At 37.0% G+C, this 18,683-nt stretch overlaps 1 protein-coding gene across 3 annotated transcripts in view; it reads right to left on the bottom strand.

Annotated features, from left to right (window-relative positions):
- LOC106082995 (uncharacterized) overlaps positions 1–18,683 on the bottom strand; it is an 80,601-nt gene that overhangs the window by 7,481 nt on the left and 54,437 nt on the right. For all 3 annotated transcript variants that reach the window (XM_013245784.2, XM_013245783.2, XM_013245782.2), the window contains 2 exons: positions 13,629–13,798; positions 10,360–10,620 (listed from right to left, as the gene is read on the bottom strand). In XM_013245784.2, the coding sequence (XP_013101238.2) occupies positions 10,360–10,620; positions 13,629–13,798 (431 nt within the window). The remainder of the gene's footprint in view (positions 1–10,359; positions 10,621–13,628; positions 13,799–18,683) is intronic.

Raw genomic sequence — 18,683 nt, 5'->3', positions numbered from 1 at the left:
CCATTTGGGGGAAGGCGACCTCCCATTACTTGGACCTTATTTTTAATGCCATATTTGTTATCTACTACCGGAAACTTTCCATTTGAGTCCCATATTGATAGCAACATCGAATATTTCTGTTAAGAGGAGTTTTTGGGTTGGGGCGGCCCGCTGGGTACTTGAACTCAAAGTTTAATATCATATTCATTTTCTAGTCTTCAATACCTTTCATTTGATACCCATATTGTGCCCATCAGTTCTCTTTTGGTTTTGGGTGGCGTTTTTTGTTGTAAGGGGGAGGGTCAGTCACCATCCGATATCTAAAAATTATATAACCCATGTTTCCTTTTTTTTTGATTCTACGGCACAAACAAACAAACCGAGTCTCATATAGTCATGATGGGTCATATGCCCATTTGGGGAGTTTTTTGGGGATGGGGTGACCCCCTACACTTCGATCTGATTTTGTATGCCAGATTCGTAATCTACTCCCCAATACCTTTCATTTAAGCCCCGTGGACGACCAATTTCTCTGTTTTTAAACATTTTGGGGTTAGGGTGACTTCCTGGGTACTTGGACCCAATTTTGTAATACCATATTCGTATTCTACTCTTCAATACCTTTAATTTGATATCCATATTGTCTTTATCGGTCCACTTGTGATTTTGGGGGGTATTTTTGGGCTAACGGGGAGGGTCCGCCCCCTTCCGATATCAACAAATTATAAAGCATATTTCTTCTTCCTGATCATATTCATTTGAGTTCTACATTGTCATGATCGTCAAATAAACCTATTTTAAGGGGTTTTGGGGCTGGGGCGGCACCCCAGGTACTTGGACCTAACTTTTATTATGAAATTCGTACTCTACTCTTGAATACCTTTCATTTGATTCACATATTGTTCTGAACGGTCTACTTTTATTTTTGGGTAGTACTTTTGGGGTAAGGGGAAGGGTCCGCCCCCAATGCGATATCAAAAAAATATATAGCTTATTGCTCCTTCCGGACCACTCCCCACAATCTGTGAAAATTTCAAAGAAATCTGTTTAGCCGTTTTTGAGCCTATACGGAACGAACAAATTTACAAACCCACAAACAAACAAACATACAAACAAACACATAAACAAACAAACATACTAACACAAATTAATTTTTATGTATATTCACCGATTTGATATTTAAATCCCAAGAACCTTATACAGTGTGTACATTTTAAGCAGAACACAAGGAGTAAAGTTTCCAAGATTCGGTCTGGCCAAGCTTAACGCACATGGTGTCGAATCTCATATCTAAGGTCTAGGTAAGACCAAAGGCCGATTCGATTGGTTTAATATCTCATTAATTGTTTATATTTACACCCCTCTATGCCTTTGTAATGCAATGGTGTGACTCACTTTCATGTTTTTGTTTTTTTACCAGCATTAAGGCCTGCAGAGTAGTGTTGTTGTTGTTTTTGTTGTTGTTTACCATTAAATTACTTATTTTGTGTCATTTTCAAAATAAACAGAAAACACCTCAACATCATTGATTGGTATATTTAACCTTCGCTAGTTAGGAATTTCGTTATAAACAATCAAATATTGTTTCTGTTGTTGTTATATTCGGCTTTTTGGCCTAACAAGAGACTTGGTGGACAGACGGAATGACAGACAGACACATAACATGAAAATGTGCAAGTGCTGTTTTTGGTGTTTCATGGTGTTGGAGGCTTATTAGGTGGTTGATGAGGAGAATGAGGAGGAGGAGGCTGGGCAGGTTGGCGTTTCAATTGGTGTCGAAGAAAGTAAAAAGTGTCGTAAAAAATACACTCAATCATGCCGAAGATTACGGGCACTACTACTGCCACTTGTTGGCCTCTAATTATTGCCGTTAACAACAGCAGCAACAGCACCAACATTTGTCTTCAGCTCCAACGCCCCACCTTCAACGAATGGCCGCATGTATTTATTTTTTTAAACTTCAGATAAATATCAAATTTTCAAAACGGGTAAGCGAGCGTGTGATGTCCATAGCTGTAGTCCCAGAAGCCAAGTCGAGCAACGCTACCGCGGTAGGTAATCCTACAAATGAGCTACTATTAAAAAGAAATTAATGCCGTTTTTGTTTGTTGGTGTTACACTCTATGATGGTAGGGCGGCCAGAGCTTCAACGCCGCAGAAAGATTTGTTCAAATTTTATTCATTACGAAATACAAAAAAATATATAAAGTGGTTCGCCATTATACGGAGTGTAGGTCCAATGAACAGTAGATGAGGAAGAGCATAAAATGGAAATGGGAAAAATCAATTTTTTCTTTTGTGTGAATTCAAATCCATACAATTGCTAAAATTTGAATTTCGGGTTAATGAACGCGTTTTCATATTTTCCCAAGACTTGTTTGCCTTGGAACACGTTCAACCATGTCTCGGTCCCTCCGTTGGCCGGTGAGACATAGGTCTGTGCTCACATAGCTGGTCAACCAGCATAGCAACATTCTGCTGCTGCTGCCGCCCGGTGTTTGGTACATGGTTGGGTGGGTAGGTAGGTTCATTCGGTTATTTCTTTCAAGTATTTTAGGCCGTACTCGTAGTTTCATAAATCTTGTCAATGAATGTGTAAGTACGCGATATTTTGCATGCAAAGCACACTTGGCCACTTTGGGGCTTTATCCATGGCTAACCAAATACTCGAATATCTACTGGGAGTTTCATAACATGTGATCAGTTAAGAATTTTGTTTCGCTGGACTGTTTTTTTTTTCTGTTTCGCTCCCTCCGCTCCCCAAACTGGTAAATGCAGGGAGCAACAGAACTGGCTAATATTACATTAGCTATGGGAGAAGCACACACTCACACTTACACACACACACACACACACACACACACTACCCTGTACAAGTCTTCGAATATGAAAACTGGCAATTGTTGTTGAGGCAGCAGCTAATAGCAGGATTTCTGCCTTCTGCAATGTGGATAAGGCCAACGGCAGCAACAGCCTTTTCAATTTCTTCAATTTAATTTGTTGCTGCTGTTGGATTTTCTTTGTCTTCTTCTTCTTCTTGATTTGAAACAGGTTTCTGCTTATTAAACAGCAGCTCTCGCTTCTCCTCGGTCCGGTCTTAGTGCAGCAATCAAAGACCACTTTAACTAGCCACCACACTGCGTCATATGGTGAAGATATTTTCATTTACTTCCAACAATTTGCCCTGCAAGGGAGGCACGTCATGAAGTCTTGGTGCGGCTTTCAGCTGCGACCTGCATGAAATATTTACTCAACATCTTAATCAGACATGCCTTTGGGCAGGACTTTGGTGTTTGACCTTCAGATTTTATTTGGCTGAACTTTTTTTTTCATTTATACCCATATGCCAGTACAAGAATTATGAAGGACGAGATATGTACCTATATACATATAAAGAATAAGCCATGAAATGGAAGAGTAAAAAATTAAATTTTCTTAAAGAAGTATTGGAGCATTTACTTCTTTGCTACTACTATTACTGAAAATTAATCGCATAATGAAAATGTTGTTGGTGCAAGTAAAGTATCATACGAACTTTTGAACAAAGTGAAACCAAGAGCTTAAAAATATTGGCTTAGGCACAATTAGAAATGATTTCTTTTGTCCAGAAGTTGATAATTTCAGCTCCGAACATCAGATAATGTTCTCTTAAAAATTGCCTAATAAAGACAATTTGTCTTCCAAGTCTGTGCAGTGAAAATTTTTAATTTTGTAAAGAAATAATCATTGGCATGGGCCAAATCTCCATCATGAGTGCTGGCTGTACTGTGAATATAGGCAAAGTTACTTCATGATCAAAGTTGTTAAAATTATTGATGTGACATATAGCCAACATGGTACTGCGCATTTGTTTGCAACACTAAGAAGGAGAAGAGCTAGACCCATAGGTACAGGTCGCATTTGTTGTCCGATTGTCATAAAATTTTGTACAAGGCACCTTTTTGATCCAAGGACGAACGTTATAGAATTTGAATAAATTCGGTTTAAGTTTTGGATATATCTACCATATATAGGATAGGATAGGTTAGAGTGGCAGTCCTTTACAGACTCACTTAGACAATTTTAAGTCCATTGTGATACCTTAGTAGCGTCAGACCAAGGCTTCTGGCGCTACCAACTCGGCTACCGGAGCGCCCTAGCTCCCATATATATATTTCATCCGATTTGCCTTCTAAGGCTTTATTAGCCACAATTTTTGTCCGATCTTCACAAAATTCTGCATAAGGTATTTTATTTGACGTCCAAGTATGTATGTAAAATTTTATCAAAATCGGTCTAGGCTTACATATCGCTCCCGTATACATCATTCATCCGCTATAGCCCTTTGGAGCTGTAGAAACCACAATTTGTGTCCGATCCATACAAAATTAAGCGTGCTGATGTGTTTTATTTGACTTCCAAGTATGTGTGAAAAATTTTGTCAAAATTGGTCCAGATTTAGATATAGCTCCCATAAATATCTTTCATCCGATATGGCCTTTAAGGCTGTAGTAGCCACAAATTAGATCCTAGGTTAGGTTGAAAACCTTAAAACATGGATCCTATCATAAGAAAATCTTACAAGGTTCAATTCGATATTTCAATAGGTATGCAAAATTAAAGTTTGACTAGATTTCGACGCAGGTTCTATGCATGAAAAGTAGTACATAGGGTCGGTGGTGTAAGGTATTATATAGTCGGCTCTTCCCGACTTTTTGCCTTTCCTTACTGGTTTAGTTTTAATTTTAGATATTTAGTGAAAAAAAATCTGCGTTTGGTATAATTAATACTAAAACCAGTAAGGAAGGGTAAAAGTCGGGCGGTGCCGAATGTATAATACCTTACACCTACCCTATAAGTACAATGTGGGAGCTATATTCAATTCTGAACCAATTTTGATGGACCTCGGCGATCAAATATGTTCAAACTGTAACAACTACGTTTGACAAATGATAACATTATTGTCAATTACCCAAAATCTGACGAACATATATATTGGAGCTATATCTAAATCTGAACCGATTTCGAGCAAACTTCTCAGATAATGTGGTAGTCGGCGAGGTAAGCGTTGTGCAAAATTTTAGCAAGATTTGTCGCGCTTGCGCTTGCAGTGGCTCTTGGGGTGAAAATCTGGCGATATCTAAATCTGGTCCGATTTCTATTATATTCACCAGTTATATCGAGAGTCATAAGAAAATCCTTCCTGCAATGAGCACTTTCTTGTAATATTTGTATATACCTAAGCTATACCTAAATCTGAACCGATTTCGAGCAAACTTCTCAGATACTGTGGCAGTTGTCGAGAAAAGCGTTTGGTCAATATATGCGCTTGCTGTGACTCTAGAAGTTTAAATCGGGCGATATATATATATATATATGAGAGCTATATCTAAATCTGAACCGATTGCCATGAAATTCACCAGTAATGTTGAGAGTCATAACAAAATTCTTCCTGCCAAATTAACAAAAGACCATTTGATTGCAATATTACTGCAAATCGGACGAACATATATTTGGACGATTTCGAGAAAACTTTGCATATATTATGGTAGTCGTTGAGAAAAGCGTTGTACAAAAATTTGGAAAGATCGGTCAATTAATGCGTTTGCAGTGGCTCTAGGAGTAAAAATTGGGCGATATATATATATGACAGCTATTTATAAAACTGAACCGATTTTTATGAAATTTACCAGTAATATCGATAGTCATAAGAAAATCCTTCCTGCCAAATTTTGAGAGAATCGGTTCACAAATGCATTATTACTGAAAATTTGGACGAACATATATATGGGGGTTATATCCAAATCTGAACAGATTTTTGCCAATTTCAATAGGGTTCGCCTCTAGTCCGAAAAATATGCCTGTACCAAATTTGAAGACGATCGGATGGAAACTGCGACCTGTACACAAATTAACATGGACAGACAGATAGACAGACGGACAGACAGACGGACAGACGGACGGACAGACGGACAGACGGACAGACAGACAGACAGACAGACGGACAGACAGTCAGACGGACAGACAGACAGACAGAAGAACAGTCAGACGGACAGACAGACGGCTGACAGACAGACGGATAGACAGACGGACAGACAGACGGACAGACAGACGGACAGACAGACGGACAGACAGACGGACAGACAGACGGACAGACAGACGGACAGACAGACGGACAGACAGACGGACAGACAGACGGACAGACAGACGGACAGACAGACGGACAGACAGACGGACAGACAGACGGACAGACAGACGGACAGACAGACGGACAGACAGACGGACAGTCAGACAGAGGAACAGACAGACGGACATAAAGACAGAAAGACGGACAGACAGACAGACTGCCAGACAGGCGGAATGACAGACAGACGGACATAGCTAAATCGAATTAGAAGTTGATTCTGAGAAGATTGGACGGACAGACAGACGGACAGACACACAGTCAGAGAGACGGGCAGACAGACGGACATAGCTAAATCGAATCAGAAGGTGATTCTGAGTCGATCGGTATACCTATCAATGGGCATATCTTTCTTCCTTTTGAGTGTTACAAACAAATTCTCTTAGTTAAGGTTAGTTATAATACCCTGTACCACAGTAGTGATGTAGGGTATAAAAACATAGCTTCGTGGATGCATTCTGATGTTGACTGTAGCATATGTTGAAGCTACCTTGGACAAAAGCAATGTTTAGTACAAAGTAAGTAAAAAATTCGCAATACTTTTTATAAAGATCTAGCACTCATCTCAACGTTTTGTGTTTCTATTAAGCTAATATTATATTGAAGCAAAAAATTACTTAAAAAAAAAAATAATAATAATAAAATTCGTTATTTTCAAAACTTTAAACCTGAATTTTTTATGGATTTTAAAAACTTTTACGTAAAATATAAGTTAAATTATTTTATCCTTTCTACAAACGTTGGAAATGCTTTACACATCAAAGAATAAACAAATTACATTGGAGAAATATTCCAGTGGGTTAGGTTAGGTTGAAAAGAGGGTACAGATATTAATCCGCCCCATGCCACTATGGACATACACCTAAGCCAGTAATCGGCTTGTTGTGCGCTCTAATATTCCAGTATGTTCTAATATATTATGAACTCATTGAAGGGTTATAAGACTCCATTTAAAGAAATTGTTATAAAGGAAATGAAATACTTTCTTTAATTTTGGTCATTTTGTAACATTGTCTTCTTGGTTTGGCTCGAGGTCATCGAACAATTTACAAAAATAGGTGTTGGTGTTTTATTTAATCGTTTTTTTTTTTTTGAAATTTTACCCATATTTCGACCAGCGTCGGTGATCTTCATCAGGGGTTTAAACTTTGTAACAAAACAATAGACTTTTTCTTTACAGCGCACAAGTTCGACTCAATATTTTGGTTAAAAAAACATACTGAATTTCGGTGTACTTTTAATTTCCCTAAAGTATAGATGTTTCAACCTTTTGATTTAAATTCATTTGTGTACACCTAAAATAAAGATTTGACTAAACTTAACAAGAAAAAAAATATTTGGCACCAAATCATGTCCAATTTTCTCCATGATTTAGTTAATTTTTCCTAAAATTGGGGGTCACATTTTTTGAGTGCACTTTTTCTAAATTTAAAATTTTCCTTGGCTTATTTTACGAAAAATTATATTAAAAATATAACAGGCTACTTTTGGGCAAATTTATTATTTCTATATTATTTGCAGAGTAACAATAATCCGCAAAAAAATTGCAATTTAATATGATTTCGTAATGTATAGCCAATACATATGCACAAGTAATTGTTCGCCAAGTCACTGATGCGAAAACGCAACACTTGCCTAAAAATGGGTTAACAGAACTCATGGAACGAAATATTTTAAATGATCGTTAAGTTGACGCTGTAAATGCCTGATGGCGAGTTTTGAAAGCTTATATTGAGCCTGGGAAAAGTTTAGCCAAATGCTGCCTATTGACATATTGGAAATATTGCCCCATATAAGTTTAAGCGGGCAGCCCAAAATCGTACGCCAATAACTGATCAAATACTGATTGATTTTGAATTTTTTGTTCGGGATTTACGCCCTTACTCACAGAACTTAGTGAAGGCTTAAAATATACTGATATTTGATATTTCTGAAAAGGAAATCTGTCAAATAAACTTATTTGAAATCTACATTACATTTAGTTTTGTGAATCGCAAATTTTGGAAATTTTGCCCATGAATAGGAGCAAACTAAGGAATAGGGGCAAACTTCTCACATATCAATGAGTACAGTCCGATTCAAGTTTCAGCTCAATGATAAGGGACCTCCTTTTTAAAGCCGAGTCCGAACGGCGTGCCGCAGTGCGACACCTCTTTGGAAAGAAGTTGTACATGGCATAGTACCTCACAAATGTTGCCAGCATTAGGAGGGGAAAACCACCGCTGAATGTTTTTTCTGATGGTCTCGCCAGGATTCGAACTCAAGCGTTCATCGTCATAGGCGGCCTTGCTAACCTCTGTGCCACGGTGGCCTCCAGTTTTGTGAATACTAGTGTTAATATTCTGCAACAGCATTATTATAGCACAGATGATTTTGTATGTTTCTAAAATTTTTGCCTCTCATTAAGTCAATTATCAAGCCTTTTGTTGGCAGGCTTGAAGGTTAAAATTCAATGAGATTCAAATTTATATGTCACACTCGTTTCTGATCATTTCGCATGACTCAAAGTGAAAACTTCAAAGTGAGATAATGAAACATTTTATTGTTACCATTTTTAATAAATTTTAATGGGTGTACATAAATTTTGTCATTATGTTTTACTTGGGACTTCATTTTGGATGAGGTAATTTGTTATGAGAAAAACAGAACACAATAAAATTGTAAAATGGAAGCTAACACTGCATATTGCAATTAATTGTCCATCATGAATGGCAAAAATTGTTTCTTCAGTTTTTTGCTACCATGTCTCCCAAAAGACTATTTACATAGTAATGTATTCATTTTTAATTTCCTATGCAAAAAAAGGTTGCTTTAAGGCCTTAGAGTTGTCCAACATTAATGACTGATTCCCTTTTTTAAGTGATATTAGCCAGCTTTTTAATCCATTTGTTTTTTTTTTTTCTTTTGCTGTTTAGTTGAAGTTGAAAATTGGTACAGAGAGCCAAGCAGCAAGGGAGAGAGTGAGAGAGGCACTTAAGTAGGTAGGTGGTGAATGCCGTTGTCTTAGACAACGATTAAATGTCTAAGGTTTGTTTCTTAAGTCTTTTGTTTTAACATTTAGCACAACATTCTTTCCTGGCTTAGTGACTTTGTTGTTCTTGTGCTGCTGGTGCTGTTTTGCTCATTGTTTGATTCCTCTTAAATAAACCATCAAAGCCGCAAGCAGACACACACATTTACACCTTATGCACACAAACTCACAAACAAACATATATGTAGTCATGTAAATATGTATATAACTCAACAACATCATCATCATCATCCATTGGTGGTACATATTGCCTTTAAGAAATCACCAACATCTTTGGAAAGGTCAAAGCTATGTGTGTGCAGAGGGCCAGGCTAACAGTTTCAGCTTTTCTTCATCTTCTTCGTTTTGTTAGAAAAAACACACAAAAAAAACAACTTGAGTCTAATTTATTAGAGCTCTTCCTCACATCTTACACTTTGGGCCGTTTGCTCGTTGCTGCTTTTGGAAATTAGATTACGCACGATTATTCAAGTATTCCTTAAGCGAGCTCACTCGATCGCTGGTTCACTCAGATGCTATATGATTTTCTATTGTGTTGCTTGTTGTTTTTTTTTTTCTTTTGTTATTGTGACTTGGTATTTCTGCTGCTGTTGTTGTTGTTTTTTTCTCTCGGTTTTGTTTCTTTTAATTAAAACAAACACTGATTTGATAAACACTGTAAAGAAAGCCAAACGGAAAATAAACGCGTACCGAAACCGTTTTCAACAAAGCTCTACAACGACGTCTTAATGGCTTGTGCTCCGCTCACAGACTGAGCAGGGGACCAACGAAAATATGTTGCCGCCTTGCCTGAATTCTGTATCTGGAGCTGCTGCGCCTGGTGCGGCCTGCAGTAATGGCAACAACAGCAGCAGCAGCAGCAACAGCAGCTGAGTTACTACAAGTTGCTGTGGTTTCTTGTTTTGGCTCACCACAGCACCATCGAAATCTTAGTCTATGCATCAACAGCAGCTGGGAGTAGTGAGTACGTACTTAGTAACCAACTTGCCAGAGTCTTTAAGGTCTTTATGAGATAACAACAAGACCAAGAGAACCGCAGAGATGGTGATGCGTATCTTTGTTTATATTTACTATACACAAGTTGTCTGTGTGGTTTTTTTGTTGTCGTTGTTGTTTTGTTTCTGTTTTACTTGCTTTTTGTTTTATAAGGCCAAAAATCTTAGATACAAACAATTTAGATTCTTACCTCATCGGAAAAGTCGCCGCGGTGTTTGACGTCTTCGACTTCGGTGTAATTTTTTGTTTCTTCATGGGATACCACACGTTTGTCATTGATCTCTCTCACCAGACCATCAGCCGGTTTGGGTACCATACTTTTCACCAGGGTCCCCCCTGCACTAGATAATTCAGCCAGTTCTCCATTTCCACCCGGTCCTGGTGGCAAAGCACCTTTGGTTTTGCCATCCACTGCATTGAGATTGGATACAGGCGTACCCAAATCGTGTTTCTGCAATATTTATCGATTAATCTCTTTGTTGTTCTTGTTTTATTATTATGTAAAAAGGAACAAAAAAAAATAAACATTTCTACTCTAAATAGTACTGGTACTTGTAATCTACAGTATGCGGTTATAATATTTCAGAACAGTCAATCAAGTTGAAAATAATTTTGAAAAGTAAATGTCTTTCTTGGTATTTAAGCAGACATTGATGGCTCGCTTTCTTCAGCCATTCATATTTAGGTTTGTTTCTTAAGTCTTTTGTTCAAGTGCCAAAGAAGTTTAAGTCAATATTTTATATGTGTGGAGAAATTTTCTGCAAAAGTTTTTTAACTGAAAATTTTATCAAATATTATGTTTTATTGTCAAATATTATTTTATTTCTAAGCAGATTTAAAATTTCATAACATCATATCATAGAAATTAACACGAGCCTAGTTTTGTCTTAGATTCCTTTTTTAAAGACATTTTCTTAAATTTTACATTTAAAACAAAAAATTGTGTTTTCAAATTTGAGCTTTTAAGAATATTTGGTCCTCTCATATTTGTTCAAAACATATTTCTTAGAGAAACATTTTTCAAATATTAACAACACTGAAAATTTTGTCAATTATTATTTTTAAGATATCATGAAAATTTTATAGCTAAAAAACTCACAAATATTTAAAATGTTTTTTTTTTTTTTGTTAAAGTATTGGCCAACATTTGAATTTTATTTGCACAGGGTAGTTGGCACAGTGTTACCAGTGTATCAAAATACTTTTTATTGATTCCAGTGACAAGTGTGGAAGTAATCTTAACTTTTGTCTCCTTTCACTTTTGATCGATATAACCAAATTGTGCCTTGAATATTGCCCTAAGTTGGTAAAACAACGCGATGCAAGCTGCACGAATGTAATCTGTTGATATTTTAGCCCATTTCTGTACAAAAGCTTTCTTCATCGCATCCATATTGGCATGCTGTCTAAAATGGCCCAAATACAAAAGTCCACTACATTGGCATTTGGCGAATTGCACAGCCCCTGGACAAACTAAGGTACAGAACTTGATTTTTTTCCATTCTTGGTTTACCCGTGCTTTATGTGACGGTGTTCAATTTTTTTTTACGTCCACGGTCTACGACCTAAATGTTTGCATACCCATAATAAGTTGCATTTACTTTCACGTCAGACTCGATGAAAATGATTCGATTACGAATTGCTCAATGTTTCTCGCCAGAGAACACTATGTTCGGATTTCACCATGCTCGTGCAACAGCAGCAATTCTTTTGTTCTTTCGACTCAAATATTTTTTGCTTTGGTGTAAGAATGTGAGCTTTTTAAAACTTGAAAGGCTTTACCTTGATCTCGTTTTCAGACGGGATATTTTCAAACCTTCAGACATTTGATTGCCACTACGGCATGGATTTAGCTGGATTTGAACCTTTACTCGTCGAACCATTTCAGGTGTTGCTGCAGTTTTTATTCGACCACCACCATGGCGTTTGTCTATGCTACCGGTACCAGAAAACCACCGTAGCGCAGAGTTTAGCTTGTCCGTGATACTGAACGCATTGGTTCGAATCCTGGCGAGAACATGAGAAAAAATTTCAGCGGTGGTTATTCCCTCCTAATGCTAGGGTCATTTGTGAGATACTGTACCATTAGGTCTAGAGGTGTCGCTCTTCGGCACGTCGTTCGAACTCGGCTATAAAAAGGAAGGCCCCTTAACATTGAGCTTAAACTTGAATCGGACAGAAGTCATTGATATGTGAAAGGTTTGCATGGGCAAATGCATATGCGTCCCAGTATCAATATAACGATTTATGGTGCGATCAACAAACATTTTGTTCACTTTGAGTGTTAAAGTTCGCCATCCATATGCTTGAACTCCATCACAAATTACTTTATTCTTAAATAAACTCAGAATCAATTTGTTTTGGTGGCTTGTAAACAATATAATGAGCCGTCATTTCTAGTTGGACAGATATACCAGTAGGAACTTGTTTACACTTGGTGTCAGCTGCGAGTATTTGCATACTAATATTTGTTATACCCCGTAGCCAGAACACGACAAAAGGCAAACAACAGCACACAACAAATGCAACATCATTGAAACAGAGTTGTGCCCATTTTGTGAGCATTTAATTACATTGGCAATTTATTAAAGCGAAATTGGCAGTTGCGCAGCGACATTTCGCTACTATTTTGCTACAACAACTAATTCCATGGCAGCCGGTACCGGATTAACCCGATGAAGTCCTCCATCGGCAAGGGCTGCCGCCTCAGTGTACAACACACTGCTACAACAACAACTATTTTGCTTATAAAACTCAAGTACCACTTCTTCGTCACCTTTTTTTATAATGGGTTTTGACAGCTGTTCGGGCGAAAAGTCGAAGTCAGTACTAGGCTTTAGGCAGAAAATGTGTTTTTTTGCTATGTAATAGCATTTGACTGGTTTCCTAAATGGCAATTTCGTTTGGTACCACCCAAACTCGTTAGTAGGAGTATGGTATGTCTTCAAGGTTGAAACTTTGCCCTTAAGAGTATTTCCCATTGTAGCGCACCAAGAAAGAAAATTACTCCAATTCATATACTTCTACCAAATGAAGACATCCAACTACAACAACAAAACCCAATTGCCCAACTGCTACCTTAAGTAATCGTCGATTACCATAAGAGTAAGATTTCAATGTAAAGCTTATTTGCAGCCTACACTGTTTGCGGCGTGCCCGTTCATTTAGCGCAATAAAATAAGACAATTTTGTAAAAAAAAAAATAAAAGGAAATTTTTTCAACAAATATTTACTGAACATTATGGAAAAGATTTTAAGAAAACTACCAAAAAATGTTATTTTTTTTAAAAAAATTAATACAATTATTATAGCATTTTGAAAAAGGCGCTGAGCAATTAAGTCCTCAAAAAAATGTTTGTAACAGAGAAAAATTCAAAGTTTTGTTCTTGTCGCAATATGCTGTCCGAATACTGTAAGGTATAAAAAATCCACATACATGGATATTTATTTAAATGTTACCTCTGTTGTTTCAGTTTCCTGCTTATCCGTATCCTCTGTGGTATTTGTTGATACTATGGGACCAGAATCTTCAATAACTTTTCCATCTTCGAAACGTATCGACCGCTTGACATGGGTTTCAATTTGACGTGTTGTTGTAAGTTCGGTTTTACGTTTCGTTACCCATTCTTCTGCAATAGTGTACAATACAAGAGGCATGCGAAATGTGAATAGAGAGCGATCGAGAGCCAACAATTTTGGAGAATCCAGAGAGTTGAAATATGAAAAGAGACAACAATGAAAACAAGAGAATGAGTTAGTATTGGTGTTGACAAGAAACAAAGTTAAAACTATTTACAATTTTATGAAGGCCTAAAAGTATACTAAAGACAATGAGGCTACAAAAGTTCAAAACGGCTTCATACGGCTAAGGGCTTTACAAATGGCATTTCAAAGACCAAAAAAATAACAACAACTGTTAATTTGAAAAATGCATTATAGTTCAACAGAGAGGTTAAATAGTTATTCCCCTGCCTGCCTGTGTTTGTGGGCATAGGTTTTGCGCGCCCGTGTTTACATTATTGGCACTTTGTTTTTTGATTTTGATAAATCGTTTCATATTTTCCCCCCGCTAAATTCGATACTGGTTTGCTTGAACGAATTGATTGCATTGTGTTTTGCATCAGTGCTTCTATCTGCTGCTGGTGTTTCATAACAGTAACACTCTTCTCTCTGTGGGCTGAGAATTTGGACTTGGCAGAACTGCACTTAAGACAACGTGACTGGCGTGGATGGATGGATGGATGAAATACCTTTGATATATGCTAATTAGTGGTGATGGTGGTGGTGAATCAATATTGGCCGTTTGTTTCTAACTGGCCGGCCTTCTTTTTTTAGTTTTTGCTGAGCATTTTAGCGAAATGTCTTGTTTTTCCGGTCCTAACGGTTTTGTTATCAGTCCTAAGTATGAGTGGCATACACAGAGATGACGACACCAGTGTAACAACAAATGTATCATATGGCAGTTATGAGACGTTCCACGCCATGTTATGTTATTTGCGTGCAAAATGTGATAATAATAATTTTATAAATAATAAATTAACTTGAACTCTCAGTATATTTTGGTTATTTTTTGACATTAACACATATATTGGGTTTCCCAAAAAGTAGTTGCGGATTTTTTAAAAGAAAGTAAATGCATTTTTAATAAAACTTAGAATGGACTTTAATCAAATATACTTTTTTTACACTTTTTTCTAAAGCAAGCTAAAGTAACAGCTGATAACTGACAGAAGAAAGAATGCAATTACAGAGTCACAAGCTATGAAAAAATTTGTCAACGCCGACTATATGAAAAATCCGCAATTACTTCTGGGCAACCCAATATAACAGACTTATTTGGGGATTGTTTTAAAGGGTCTAAAACTTTTTAAGAACTCCTTTATAACAGAAAAGGATCAAGAATACACTTGACTTAAATGGTCGTTGTTTTATTAACAGGATAGATAAATTATCATACCCCCATTCTACGGTCTCGGTATAACATACGAGGGGGGTTCGGAAAATTCTTAGCCATTCATTGAAAGAGAATAGTTAGTTTTTAAAAAATATTTTTATTTTTCAATATAATCTCCTGAAACTTCAATACACTTAGTGCAACGCTTATCTAACAATTATTTCCCTTGATTATAATAGTTTTCCTTAAGGTCTTCAAAATAGTGGTTTGCAACTGTAATTGCATTTTGTCATTCCGTTTGCAACACATCGAAATATCCATTTCTGACTCTATAAAGTATTCTGGATCAGCGTAAAAATCTAAGACGATCTAGCCATGTCCGTCCGTCTGTCTGTTGAAATCACGCTACAGACTTTAAAAATAGAGACATTGAGCTGAAACACAGATTCTTTTTTTTGTCCATAAGCAGGTTAAGTTCGAAGATGGGCTATATCGGACTATATCTTGGTTTTACCCCATATACACCGATCCGCCGATGTAGGGTCTTAGGTCCATAAAAGCCACATTTATTATCCCATTTTGCTGAAATTTGGGACAGTGAGTTGTGTTAGGCCAGTCGACATCTTTCTTTAATTTGACACAGATCCGTTCACATTTGGATATAGCTGCCATATAAACCGATCCGCCGTTTTAGTGTCTTATGCTCATAAAAGCCACATTTATAATCCGATTTTGCTGAAATTTGGTACAGTGAGTTGCGTTAGACCAGTCGAAATTCTTCTTTAATTTGGCCAAGATCGGTCCAGATTTGGATATAGCAGCCAAATCGGACCATATTTCGATATAACTGTTCACCGGATTATGACGACAGGTGGTTTACATATATACCCGAGGTGGTGGGTGGTGGTAGTACTCTGAATTTATTGTTTTACCCTTTTGCAGATAGTCAATCAATAAAATACCTTTCCCAAAAAACCGATGCCATAACCTTACCAGCCGATTGAATTGTTCTTGTCTTTTTTGGGACACTTTCTCGAGCTTTAGTCCATTGTTTGGATTGTTCTTTTGTCTCTGGAGTGTAGTGGTGGATCTATGTCTCATCAACAGTTATAAAACGACGCTTAGGCATCTCAAATGGACTCGATCATTTGAGATGCCCATGGTATTAGCTATTTGACGCACTTTTATTCGTCGATCAATAGAGATGGGCGATGAGTAAATACCTAAAAGGTATTTACCCGGTAAATTGGGTAGGTACCTGGGTATTTACCCATTTACACCCAAAAGCTGGGTATTTATAATTTTGCAGATATCTTGGGTATAAAAATATTTTCCAAACAATTTTTGATGATTTCGTATTCTTTGTGTATAAACCTGATCTTCTGATCTCATAAAACCGGATTTTAGTAATATATAGGCCACCGTAGCGCAGAGGTTAGCATGTTTGCCTATGACGCTGAACGCCTGGGTTTGAATCCTGGCGAGGCCATCAGAAAAATTTTCAGCAGTGGTTTTCCCCTCGTAATGCTGGCAACATTTGTGAGGTACTATGCCATAGCCTCTTTGGAGGTGTCGCACTGCGGCACGCCATTCGGACTCGGCTATAAGAAGGTGGTCCCTTATCATTGAGCTTAAAACTTGAATTGGACTGCACTCACTAATATATGAAAAGTTTGTAGGCAAAAATTTGCAATAGCCGCTATATAGACTGATCTCCAGACTTAAAGTCTTGAGGAGATACATTGGTAATTTTTCATCCGATTTCGATGAAATTTGGCACAGTGAGTTCTGGTAGATCCCTGCCTATTTCTGTGGTTTAGATCGGACTATATTTGGATATAGATGCCCTTAGACCAACCACCCGATCTCCCGATATATGCTATTGAGGCCATAAAAGATCAATTTTTTACCCGATTGCAATGAAATTTGGCACAGTGTGTTCTGAGAGACCCCTACCCATTCCTGACAAATAGACCGATCTCCCGATATAGTGTAATGAGCCTATAAAGAGAGCATTTGTCATTCGATTTTTCACAGCGAGTTCTGGTACCCCTCTAAACTTTTTTGTTGAATATCGTCCAGATCGGACTATATTTGGATATAGCTACCATATAGGCCGATCTCCCGATGTGGAGTATTTATCTCATAAAAGGAGCATTTTTTATCCGATTTTGATGAAACAGAACCACGCAACAAAAACACAAATTGTAGCCATTTGGCTACAATTTGTGTTTTTGTTGCTGTTTTTGGACGTCCACGACGTGATTCATCTTCAATGATTCCTTTCAATTCAGCAACCCCCATTTTTTACTGTTGCATATGAAGGAGCACTTTCACCTAACACATTCAACATATCATTATGAATATCTTGTTCCGATTAATGACATATTTAATATTTAATATCATTAATATTTAATGACACTACGCATTTCCACTTTTTCCATTGTAAAAAAATTGCGAATGCGTCTTTTGTGAACATCTGTTTCTATATTAAGGAGTTGCCAGATCGAAACAAAATTTAACATGTGTTCTTAGCAGAGATGGAAGTTTCTTCTTTTTCTTTTTTCTGTTTATACCGCGCTTTTTGTGCTAGTCTAAGAAGTTTCTGCCTAGTAAACTTTTAATTGCCACGAAATCACTACCTTCCGTCTCGGCATGGAATACCTCATATACATTTAGAACATTAGAATAGTATGAGCTATCTTCCAAATTAAAATACCCACATTTTCCTGTATCTGCAGCCTTTGTCTGTCTGTTTCATTACGAGCTGTTCATTGTATTTCGATTGTCTAGTGTTTCATGAAATTTACCGTAATTTGCATTGTATTGTAATGCAATTGCAGTTGCAGTGGCACTGGACCATTAAAGGTCGTTTGGTTATTACGACAACAATCATTGTTGTTTCTCAACAAACATGTAAGCATAGGTACCAGTAATGACGACTCTGTTTGTTACTCGTCAACGCATACGCATTGGTTCCAAACAAGACCTCTTAATAATATTCAAAAAGAGAAATTTGCATTTTTGGTATCTTGTTTTTATAGTAGTTGGGAATTATTAAGGAAGATCAGAGGATATTGAACATTCATTACATATTATAAAAAAGCACCCTTCAATGCTAAGAAAGTTTTTTTTTCAATTATATTTTGCTAAATTGACAGGTTGTAATATTATCTATTCAAAGGAATTGGATGCTTATCGGCACCATTGGAGCATCACATATCAATGGTCACAGCAGCATAACATTAAGGGACATAGTTTTTGGTTAACGAAGCGAGACTTCATCTAGATTTTCTAAAAATGCGAATAAAGGCATGAACCTACAGCAATTCTTCATATTAATCAATTTGATTAACTTTACCAGTTTATAAGTTATTGAAGCGTATCTAAAAAAGCTTTACCCATAAGTCTGACAAATATTTTTAATTTGAAACTAAATTGCGACATTCGAATGCCAGTAGTGATTTCAAAAACTATTGCGCAACTTGAACGGATAAGATGTACATATGTACATACGTGTGACATATACGTTTACATGCATGCCAATAAAAATGTCTGGCTTTCTGTGAAAATCGGAATACCATTTAAGCACTCAGAGTGACAATACGACGATCAAAATA

Source organism: Stomoxys calcitrans, chromosome 4 (genome assembly GCF_963082655.1).
Source record: "Stomoxys calcitrans chromosome 4, idStoCalc2.1, whole genome shotgun sequence".
NCBI lineage: Eukaryota > Metazoa > Arthropoda > Insecta > Diptera > Muscidae > Stomoxys > Stomoxys calcitrans.
The sequence above is the reverse complement of the archived record's forward strand: the minus strand, read 5'-3'. Positions and strand labels throughout refer to the sequence as shown.